At 39.2% G+C, this 11,629-nt stretch overlaps 1 protein-coding gene across 6 annotated transcripts in view; it reads left to right on the top strand.

The window, feature by feature from the left end:
• ripor2 (RHO family interacting cell polarization regulator 2) overlaps positions 1-11,629 on the top strand; it is a 57,476-nt gene that overhangs the window by 40,578 nt on the left and 5,269 nt on the right. For 4 of the 6 annotated variants that reach the window (XM_034892726.1, XM_034892725.1, XM_034892722.1 and 1 more), the window contains exons 7-14: positions 3,396-3,545; positions 4,083-4,146; positions 4,409-4,452; positions 4,694-4,819; positions 5,114-5,262; positions 7,748-7,877; positions 8,320-8,466; positions 8,872-9,627. In XM_034892726.1, coding sequence (XP_034748617.1) covers positions 3,396-3,545; positions 4,083-4,146; positions 4,409-4,452; positions 4,694-4,819; positions 5,114-5,262; positions 7,748-7,877; positions 8,320-8,466; positions 8,872-9,627 — 1,566 coding nt within the window. The remainder of the gene's footprint in view (positions 1-3,395; positions 3,546-4,082; positions 4,147-4,408; positions 4,453-4,693; positions 4,820-5,113; positions 5,263-7,747; positions 7,878-8,319; positions 8,467-8,871; positions 9,628-11,629) is intronic. The other 2 variants (XM_034892724.1, XM_034892728.1) reach the window with 2 other exon arrangements.

Raw genomic sequence — 11,629 nt, 5'->3', positions numbered from 1 at the left:
ACACACACACACACACACACACACACACACACACACACACACACACACACACACACACACACACACACAGATGTGATGCTTTGATGCTGTTTGATGTGGCCCGCCTGTTTTAATCTGCTTATAATCATTCGCCCTCAGGCAGAAAGTGTGTGTGAGTGTGAGTGTACTTCATATCCTACAATCCAGGATAATGGCCATATCTTAAGAGGATTCCTGCCATATCCTTAAAATTCTCTGCTTATTTTTTAAATCCCACAGTTTAAAGTCAGATATACAGTGGATGCAAATACAATCCTTTAAAACCCCCAGTGATACTTCATAGAAAACACTATATTTACGTCTGACTGCTCTGTCAAAACCACCAAACACGTATTATTATTTAGTCATCTTATTAGGATTAGCTCGGGAGGGAATTAAAATAAGAAATGGATATTTCACCCTTTTATAAAGGTGAACACAATATTATCCTCACCCCCAGCATAATTAATTCCACAATAAAGATTTCCCTGTAATCCCTCACAATGTCTCAGAGCCATTCAGGTTTTGTACCCCCACTGAGCTTAAATTAATACAAGGAGTGTCCAATAGATGACTCAATGTAGAATACATTTACATTAATATGTGTTCATGTCTGGCAAGAGTTAATTAAGAAGGTTCAGATGTTTTTTTTTATGGGATGAATTTTAAAGCAGGTTCGATTTTTGTGTAGAAATAGTCCTTTAAAAGACCACAGTGGTGTTATATTTTGTGACCAAAACAAATCCACTATTTGTGTTAGGAAGGTTATGGATATATAGTTGCGTATAGATCCATGCTTTGTGGTTATTTTCTTGATTCATTTTTCGATCATTTGGTCTAAATTCTGTCAATCCAATAGTCAATATAGTAAGAAATGTCTATTAAAATTCCCAGGAGCCCATGTTGACATGTTTAAACTGCTTGTTTTTCCAAATAAGAGTCCAAAACTCCAAATATTCATAGTTACATAGTTTTTTACCATGAAAAATATTGAAATTCAAAAAGCTGTGAACTTTTGGCATTTCTGCCTTTAACATGACTTATAACCATTAAGTGATTATTTAAATTGTTGCTGATTAATTTTGTAATTAATTTAAAACTTATTCCCCCTATATTTTTATTTGATGTTGCTACGTGAAGTTTTAGATACATCTAAACAATTTCTTCACTAAAACAAAAACTTGGGAAGGAACAGAGAAAATATTACATATACAGTCAGGAACTGCAGACATATGCTGTATGCCAGATGTAATTACACATTTTAGCCATCTGCCTGTGTTGAGGTTTCTGTCTTGTCTTTAGCTTGTGTTTTGCCTTTTCCATTTTTCTGGGGTGAAATGCGCCCGAGGCGCAGCAATATGCTGATGGCCGTCCTCTCGAGAGGGGCTCGGCTGAACTTCACAAGGACATTTTCTTGAAGGCAGCGAGGGGCTTTAGTAATTGTGGCCATTTTGAGCTTAATTAGCTGATAATGATAGTATTAATGATTGCCTGAGAAGTATGATGGATATTCATCAGCCCCAGTTTCTCCAATAGAATAACTTATTGTAGTTTTCTACTCATTTATGTGAATGTAATAATATACTTTTTCTTGACTTAATCAGTGAAAAAGTTGACTTGGATGACTTTGTGTTTCTTTTGACTTTAGCTCAGCTTCATCAACAACCAAAGGTGGAGTTTGCTGTTCATGTTTTGCCTTGTTTTGTTGTAATTAAATGTGTTTTAAAGCTGTCAATTGTTTGCTCCGAATCAGTTCTATGCGATTGTAAAAGCTGAGCATAACAGTTGTGGTTGGAGGGTATTTTATAGCTGGCTCAGCTGCTGCAGCCCTGCCGCTTACACCACATACCACAGACAGACAGACGGGGCTGGGTCCCAGTCGGGGGTGTGGGGCGCTGAGGGGGGCAGGATGGTTTGTGGTGGAGTTGGTGGATTTGGGGTGTGTGCTTTCTGTATGTATTTATGCCCAGCTAAGTTAATATAACATCATCAGACATTACCTATTCTCTTGAACAGAAACATCCCACTTTCACTTTTTACCATAAACCCGGGTGTGCCCACTTACCACAACATGAACCCTTACACATATTAACACGTCCACATGCACTGTCACAGGATCTGCTTATACAAACTGTATGGTTCAGACAAAATGATACACAAACTAACACTCAGAGAAGCTGTTAGGACAGCAGGAATCAGAATGGCCCATTTTCTCTCACTTCTCCCTAATGAGTGCCATAAAGAGCGCAAGGCATCAATATTTCAGTGCTCTCGTCAGGCAGACTGCAATATTTTCCTTTTGATGAGGCTCACCAGAGGTGTTTTGTTTGCCCCCTGCCACTCTGATCATATGTGAATTTGGGAAGGCAGGAAATAAGGCCGACAGGATCCTGAAAATCTGGACTGTTGGTAAATTGTGGTTTCTGGTAGAAATTACTTTGAGTGACTCAGCAAAAGTGCATTTTTGTATCTGATGTTTAAGGAGAATTAATGGACTTTTGCTTTGATTTGGGAGATTATAATTTGAACTCAATGTAGTTTGATAATAAATTGTGCCCATCTTAGCCATGCTAACAGCACGGGATGAACTAGAGATGGCACCACTTTGGTCCAGACTGAAATCAATCAACCACTATAAGATGGATTGCCATGATATTTTGCAGAGATATTCATTCATTCATGGATCTATTTTGGGGATTCTCTGACTTTTCCACTAGCACCTCCATAAATTCACATGTGGTTTTGAATGATATTGGGCTTACCACTTTAATACAATTTCTTTGTGGAAAATCCTTAAATATGCAAAAATAAAGAGATGAGAAGACAAGAAAACATACAGAAAATGCTAAATTACAATAAGTAATTTAGAACAAACAGAGTAAAATGGGTAGAATTATAAAAGTACCTTGTGTAAAAAAAAATAAAAAATAAAAAAAATAGCTCAATCAACTTTTACTTTCCAGAAAAGTACAGTTCTGACCGTTTGCTTGGGATTCACATCATCTTATCATGATTAATTCATTCTAGTTGAAACTTGAAGATTTCAGCTCACAGTAAGGCAGCAGGATGTTGATCCAGTTGTTCTCTTTCCCTGTGGGTTTGGATTATATGAGGCTGCTGCTGCAAACTGACGTTGGGCAGACACCTCCAAATGAGCTCTAAACGCCGTCTGTTGTTCCGCCGCTTCGGGAGTGTCCCACTGGGGTTACAGAATTGAACAGCATAGATGTCTGCCACTGGAGAATACAGTTACACTGATACACACCAGCTGTATCTTCTCCGTTCAGGACTCTCTTGTCCTCAGTTTATTTGGTCGTCTCTTTCTTGTCCTTGTGGAACAGTTATTAAAGACGGAGGGACTCTGTTTTTGCTTTCAGGTGGACGAGCTGTACGAGGCCTTTTGCATCCAGAGCCGTCTGAGGGAAGGCGCCAGCCGTATGAAGCAAGCCTTCTCCTCTTCTCCCTCCACTAAAGGCACCAAGGAGAGCATAGCAGAGGTCAACCGCCGCTACAAAGAATACACTGAGGTAGTGGCGTAGAGCTTTAACTTCAGTGTTTGGGGAAGCCAGAGTTATTCAGAGGAGTTTTGCATGAAAATGATTATTAACCTTGTGAAAGTCATATGAAGTAAAGCTACTTGAAAATGGAGTGTAAGGGCAACGATCTAATAAATTGTCAGACAAGTTGACTTTTCAGGAGAAAAAAAATTATGCAGGGTGTTACATATACTGTATATAAAAATACAACAATATTGTAAGCACTAAACATTGGCTTAGAGCTGACAACACTCACTGTTTACCTAAATATCAAATACAGATTACTGCTTGCATTGTCATTTGTAAACACTGACATGTATTGTCATATACTTAAAGAATTACCTTTTAAATCTAAATAACACACACACACACCTGTCTTCATCTGTCTTGAGGGCTTACACCAGTCGTCCTGCCTCTTGTGAAGTTTAGTGTTTACTGTATTCGTCAAAGTCTCTTAAGATAACTTGATTACTATTGTTGTTCTTGCCTTGTGTAACAGCGATCATTATCTCTCTCTCTCTTTCTCAGAACATGAGCACGTTCGAGAGCGAACTAGAGAACCTGCTTGGGGAGTTTCATATCAAAATGAAGGGTGAGAGACAAGTAAACCCACTCACATACGGATATTATTTCTGCAATAAGAGGCATTCATCCGCGATTGTTTACAAGAACGTTTTTGGTGATGAGCTGACAACTGATTAACCTATCATGCATACTGCAGTGAAGCCAATGAACACCTATGTTGCAAATCACCCAGCTAAATACTAAAGTCACCTAAAGCTTTTCCCCCCCATATACTGTCCAAATGGTTAGTTGTTTAGATTTTTAAACAATTGCCTCTCTCTCTCTTACAGGTTTGGCAGGCTTTGCTAGGCTCTGTCCTGGAGACCAGTATGAGGCAAGTTCTTCTCTTTATTATGTAACTTTTAAATAATTTAACTTAACATATTAAAATCCATGAGTGAAATAGTGAAAAACCGTTCAGTCAAGAGAGATAGGACAGCACAATGTCTACTTTAAGTAGAAAATGGAGTTTGATATTTTTATTCTATGAGGCTATCAAAGTGCTGTCCTTTCTCTGGCTTCACGCTTACTTTTTTCTTTTTTTACACTTCTCTCCCATTCCTTTCTTCCTTTAGATCTACATGCGGTATGGTCGCCAGCGGTGGAAGTTGAAGGGAAGGATTGAAGTGAACTCCAGACAAAGTTGGGATGGAGACGAGATGGTCTTCATGCCTCTCATCACTGACCTCATCAACATCAAGGTACTGTAAAAAAAAAGTCCAGAAAAACTAACTTTGTGCTTCCCCATGCAGGGTCAATAAATAACAATGTAGAAATCAGACCTTCACCTTTTATATAAAAGTTTGTTTTTAATTGCACAATATCAAGGGGCAGATTAATGATGATGTTGAGATGTTATGACCATATTTAATTACTCCTAGTGTAAGAAAACATTTCATCAACAATCGCCTGCTTAATATCTTGATGTCAGAAAAAACTGGGTTATTGTTTTCTTGACCTGAGTAGTAAATAGGTACACGTTGTTCCTCAATCAGGTGACAGAGCTGAAGGGCCTGGCCAATCACATGCTGGTCGGCAGCGTGATCTGTGAGACCAAGGAGCTGTTTACTGCCATGCCTCAGGTGGTGGCCGTTGACGTCAACGACCTCGGGACTATCAAACTCAACCTGGAGGTCACGTGGTAGTAAGTTGACTCCTATATTTCAGCAAGCAGTCCCTTTTTCCCTCATGGCATGTGATATTGTAGAGTGTTATGTATTTATTCAAACAGTTACAAAATGTTATCGGAAGAATATTTATAGGATTTATGGGACCCACAAATTAATTCAACACTTACATTAATGTGAGCAACTTCAAATTTGCAGGGTCAATGTACAATGGGTCATGGACCAAACCTATCAAAAACATACACGTGTGGACCACTAGGTGGCGCTATAATGTTTTTTTGAATTTAACTCCCCCAATACGTCGCACATTACAAGACCTTACATCCACGTGTTCCTTGAATCAGGCGGAATCACATGATACAGGCCACACCCATTTCTGCTGAAAAGTTTTTTCCGCAGTAATGCGCAATACACAAAAACAACTTTTTCAAACTCGTCCTAGGCTGTGCGACCGATCAGCACAAACTTGATACATAGCATCTTCAGATGGACCAGACCAAAAGTTATAAAAATGTATTTGCTACATTAAAGTATGCCCATTTGACAACCAAACAAATGTTCCTAGTTAGCTACCACACACATATCATATCTTATCTCGGCCAAATTAAATGGTATCAGCAAACAACTTGAGATCATTGTTCAACATCCCACCACGATGGTCTGTACCAAATGTGGCAAAGATTCAGGCCGTTATGGTGGCGCTATAAGCAAACTTTTATTTGTTTTGGCCAATAACTCAATAAATTGAAATGAGAAATTTGCAATTGCAGTATGTCTCCCACAATAAGTGCTATTAACACGAAACTTGTGATGCTTGTTCGGCATGCCGGTCTGATGCTCAACCCTGGTACAGATTGACCATTGGGGGGCGCTATAGTCAACGTAGAACAGTTTGGGCCCTTTTAACTCTGCTGAGGTCGAGCACGTTGTACACGACTCCAAACGGGACTTCTGATTCATAACTTTATAAGTTTATAATTATAACTAGTAAAAACTTTTGCTCTTTTGCAGCTGAAAGCTAACAGTTGCCCCTTTCTATTGATGTCTTTGTTGTCTTGGTGTGTGTGTGTGTGTGTGTGTGTGTGTGTGTGTGTGTGTGTGTGTGTGATACAGAGGTGTCAAGCAACAAAGTACTAATACTTTGTTGCCTTACTAAAATATAAATTTTATATTAAAAATCTATACTTTACTGGATTATTTATTTAACAGCAGCCTCTGTACTTCCACTCCTTACATTTTTACGCAGTTATCTGTATTTTCTACTTCTATTTCAGTTTGGCTTTTTTTTCATTCCAGCCTTGCCTGTTATTGTTCAAAATAACATAACACCATCAGGATAGAGTGAATTTGATTGTGGTAGAATGAGAAGTAAAACATGAACTATTCCAACACCCTATTGGTTTTTATGAAGTCACATCACACCTGCACCTGACACAGATCACGTCCCACTCCAGCAAGGAAATAGCAGACGTGCTATGTAGCCTAGTACCAACATGTCCGTGGCAGAGACTCGAGAAGTCGAGCGAAATGCCCCAGCCGAGCACCAGTGAGGAGGTTAGCAGACAGGAAGACCAGCCAACCCTCCTACATCCCTGGTCGTACCTGAAAAGAATTTTTTGAAATGTTTGGATGCAAAAACAACTGCTTTTGAATGCGCTGCAAGCTCTGTGCACCCAAGTACAATGATCTTATTGATTTCAAAACTTGCCTTCTAAAAAAGCATATTGATATTGTTATTTTTTTTCCTTAGATTACTTTCACTTTTATACTTTAAGTCTTTTTAAACCCTAGTATCTATACTTCTGAGTAATGAATGTGAATACTTTTGACACCTCTGTGTGTGATGTCAATATGTATCTGTGAGATTCATATTCTGTTTTATTTATTTGTTTGTTTGTTTGTTTCTCTTTATGGTCCTGTAACCTTTTTAACATTCAGGTGACCTCACTGCAGCACAAATATTCTAAAAGCCCAATTTTTCCTGAAAAAAATGATGTTCATACTATGGACAACAGGGTTGATGTTTTAAACGTTTTTATAGAAAATAAAACCAGATGGACCCGAGGTTGTCAAAAATCCTTTAGGGCTCTGGGATATTTGCAACGACTATGAACCACAGACCTTGCGGCTCACACCTCTTGATATTTCCTGACTCTGCCTTCCTGTTGTGATTTGGGTCCCGCATTTGTGTGCTCCCGGGTCGCCAGGGTTGTCTAGGCGTCTGGCGTAATGAGGCTTGGACCTCTTCATAACTACTTGTAGTTCTAGTTAGTGATGTAGCTTTTATTCAGTCTGCATTGCTTATGGGTTTCTGTCATCTGGTGGAGACATATGGTCATTACAAGTTATGGAAGTTAATTAAGCAATCAAATCCTCCTTTTGTTGCAAAACCCAAATAAATGAAATATCATACAGTAAGTGTAGGTAGGCATAGATAAAAAAACAAAAAAAACATCACAATCAGCAATCAAAATAAGTGTCTTGTTCTCATTCCCCCTTAAGCCCCTTTGATGTTGAGGACCTGACTCTGTCATCTGGTAACGTCAGTAAAGCTACAGCACTCCAAAGACGAGTGTCGGTCTACAGCCAGGGCACGCCGGAGACCCCAACTTTTCAGGATTCCTCCTTCTTTGTGAGTACAACAGAAAAAACTGGATTAGCTTCATTAGAGTGGTGGGAAACAGTAGTTTGTTTGTTTTTGTAGAACAGTCACCATCTGGGCTTGAAACACCTCTGAACTTGGCTTTAGACTTATCACTGGATGAATTGTGATGAAAGAGAAGACATTTTGTCTTTTTCACCTCGTAGTCCCTGCACACTAACCTGAGTCTGCACCCAATGATATTGTATACATTTTTCTGTTGATGCTTGAGGCTTATGTTAGCAACGTCAGGGCTACCCCTAAACTAACCCTCGACCATTTCCCTGTTATCCTCTCCTTTGCATTTCCACATCAAAACCCCTTACCCTCGTACCACTTTACACGTTAATCCATCCTGTCCTGCATCTCACTTACCTGACCTCACTCAAATACCCAACACCTTGTCCTATTTGCCTGCGTGCATTGTGTAAAGAAGTGGCGGCCATATCCTGTGGAGCGCCAACGCCTCTCCTTCCTACACATGCTCCGAGACACCCTGCTAGAGAAGCTAAGGCGCAGTCGCTCGTTTGGTGACCTGGCCTCACTCCGGCCAAGGCCCAAATCCAGTCTGGAGGTCTATGTGAGTGTGTTGTGGCCCCTCGACCCACCTAACCTGACTTTTGTGTGCCCCATACCCCGTCAACATGATGGGGATGTACTCCTCTGCTGGTGTGGACACACCTGGGCTTGTCCGGTTCTTTTCTGTGGGCTGCAGAATGCCATGTGTGATGCATGTTTCTTTGTGTGGGTTCTTGTTATGCTTTTCTATTCAGATTTGCCTTACTCTAATTCTATTTCGGTTGATCAGATCTGGTCACAAGAATTTAGAAAGAAAAGTGGATTTAGAGTTGATCTTTGGATCTTTTTTTCTACTTTAGAGAGCTTTCTCTTGCACTCTTTTATCTTACATGCACGGATTTCAATCTATATCTTAATCTTACATATTCTTAGTTTCACATATTTACTGCCTTCTCTCTTCTTTCAGTCCACTTTACCAGATGATGTCTTTGAGAACGGTGGCTGCGGCGTGGCTGAGTGCAAGCGTCTGTCCTTCACCTTCTCGGACACGTCTGGATCCACGCCCAGCCCTGCCCCGAGCTCACACTCCCCCGGCCTGTCCAACCCTGAGATCACAGTCACCCCTCCAGAAATTGACCCATCACCTATACAAATCCTCCCAACTAGGGAGGACTCCATTGCTGAGGAGCATTTAGTGGAAGAAGAGGAGGATGAGGAGGATGACGAGTACGAAGAGGATGGAGAGACGGGTAGTAGAGGAAGTAGGGCCACCAGTGCCAGCCTTGCCAGTGATGAAGCTGAGGTGGCAGAGGACTCTGAGTGGGAGCGTACAGAGTCACAGCGAAATTCTAGCTCAAACTGTGGTTCAGCCGCTCCGTCCCTCTGCTCTGACGGCCACCTGTCCACAGTGGCTCCAGAGGATGTTTTCTTGGACCACACTGATGAACTGAAACCTGTGGAACTGGACACAGAGGAGGCGGGCAGCCTGACCAGGCAGCTGGTGAAGAGGCTGACTTCTTCGGAAATTGAACCGCCAAGTGGGAGCTCCACGGAAGGAGGAGGAAATCTGAGCTGGGCAGGAGAGGGAAGCAGGGCGTTCCTGGAGAGCAGCCTGGAGGAGGCCATCCACAGCCTATTGATGAGGCTGGAGTCTCTGACTCACCGCTGCCGAGAGCTGCAGGACCTGGAGCAGGAAGTGATGCGTCTGGAGGACCTACTCAAGGTGACTGTCTCCCTTTCTAATATGTATGTGTGCAATAAAGAACATATGAAGGAAACAAATAAGTACTTTCAGGAAATGCGGGTTATAATTATTTATTTATTGGGTGAATTCAGAAGTATTTCTGCGTTTACAATGTTTTTCCTGGGGCGGCTGTGGCTCAGTGGTGGAGCGGTCGCCTGCCAATTGGAAGGTTGGTGGTGCAATCCCTGGCCCTTGCAATCCCACGTCGAAGTGTCCTTGGGCAAGACACTGAACCCCGAATTGCTCCCGATGCTGTGCCATAGGAGTGTAAATGTGTGTGAATGAAAACAATTAATTTACTTTCTTTAACACTCTACATCCTGATTTGTTTAAGACTTTTTCCATAGACTATACTACGAGTTTTTTAATCACGTTTTGTTGTTATATTCTACTTTGACAAATTTCAACATATCATACTGTGACTTTTAATGGCTTTTCTTAACATACTTTAATATGACTGTTTTCAACGTTGATTTGGTAGTTCGATGGTTAGTCCCACTAAAATATCACCAGCAAGTCAAATCTGCAGCTTATGAGGCAGGATCGATTACTACTCTGGACTGATCATTTTTGTGTGGAGTTTGCATGTTGCAGACTTTCTTTAACATACTATACCATGACTTTTTAAGACTTCTTTTGAAATACTACAATTTTTTACCACTTTTTTTTAATATACTATTAAATCACTTTTTTCAACATACTATACTATGGCTTTTTTATCATATTTTCCGACACACTATACTATGACTTTTTTATCATCTTTTTCCGACATTTTTTCTTGTGCTATTACATTTTTTTGACATAACACACTATGACTTTTTTATCACTTTTTGTCGACATACTTAATTTGACTTATTTCAACATTCCATACTATGACTTTTAATGGCTTTTATCAACATCCTATGCTATTCAATTTATTTCATTTGGTGGCATAGTGGCTCGTTTGTTAGTTCCACTTCGAACTAACATAGTAACTTGCATAACTTGCACCAGCAAGTTATGCAAGTTACTATTTTTTCACAAACTATTATATGACTTTTTTGACATACTATACTATGTTTTTTAATTACTTTTCGACATAGTTTAGTATGACTTTTTCGACATAATATAATATGTTTTTATATCACTTTTTTTTACTTTTTTTACTATGGCTTTTTATCACTTTTTTTTTTAAAATCATATTATCACTTCTTTTGACATACTATACTCTGACTTTCTTATCACTTTTTTATTCATAATATAGGATGGTTTTTTATCACGTTTTTGGACATGCTATACTATGACTTTTTGTCCACTTTTCTGACATACTCTACTATAGCTTTTAATAACTTTTTTAAAAATACCATACTATAGCTTTTAATTACTTTTTTCACAATACCATACTATAGCTTTTAATCACTTTTTTGCGTCATATGGTTTTTTTGTCACTTTTTTTGACATACTATACTATGACTTTATTTCAACAAACGATATTATGACTTTTGTGACAAACTATGCGATGGCTATTTATCACTTTTTTTGACAAACTTTACTATGTTTTTTTTTTTTATAGCTTTTATCAAAATGCTATATTATGGCTTTTGTACACTTTTTTTGACAAACTATACCATGACTTTATTTTGACATACCATGGCGTTATTTCAACATACTATACTATGACTTTTTATCACTTTTTTCAACATACTATACTATGAGTTTTGTCCACTTTTTTGACATACTATACTATAGCTTTTAATCCCTTTTTTCGAAATAGTATACTATGGCTTTTTATCACTCTTTTGCGACCTACTACACTATGGCTTTTCATCACTTTTTTTGACATAGTACACTATGGCTTTATTTCAACATACTATATTATGACTTTTTTGTCAAACTATACTATGGCTTTTGATCCCTTTTTTCAACATACTTTACTATGACTTTATTTCAACATACTGTATTATGACTTTTTTGACAAACTATACTATGGCTTTTTATCACT

Source organism: Etheostoma cragini, chromosome 14 (genome assembly GCF_013103735.1).
Source record: "Etheostoma cragini isolate CJK2018 chromosome 14, CSU_Ecrag_1.0, whole genome shotgun sequence".
Taxonomy (NCBI): domain Eukaryota; kingdom Metazoa; phylum Chordata; class Actinopteri; order Perciformes; family Percidae; genus Etheostoma; species Etheostoma cragini.
Note: the sequence above shows the minus strand (reverse complement) of the source record. Positions and strands in the feature narration are given on the sequence as shown.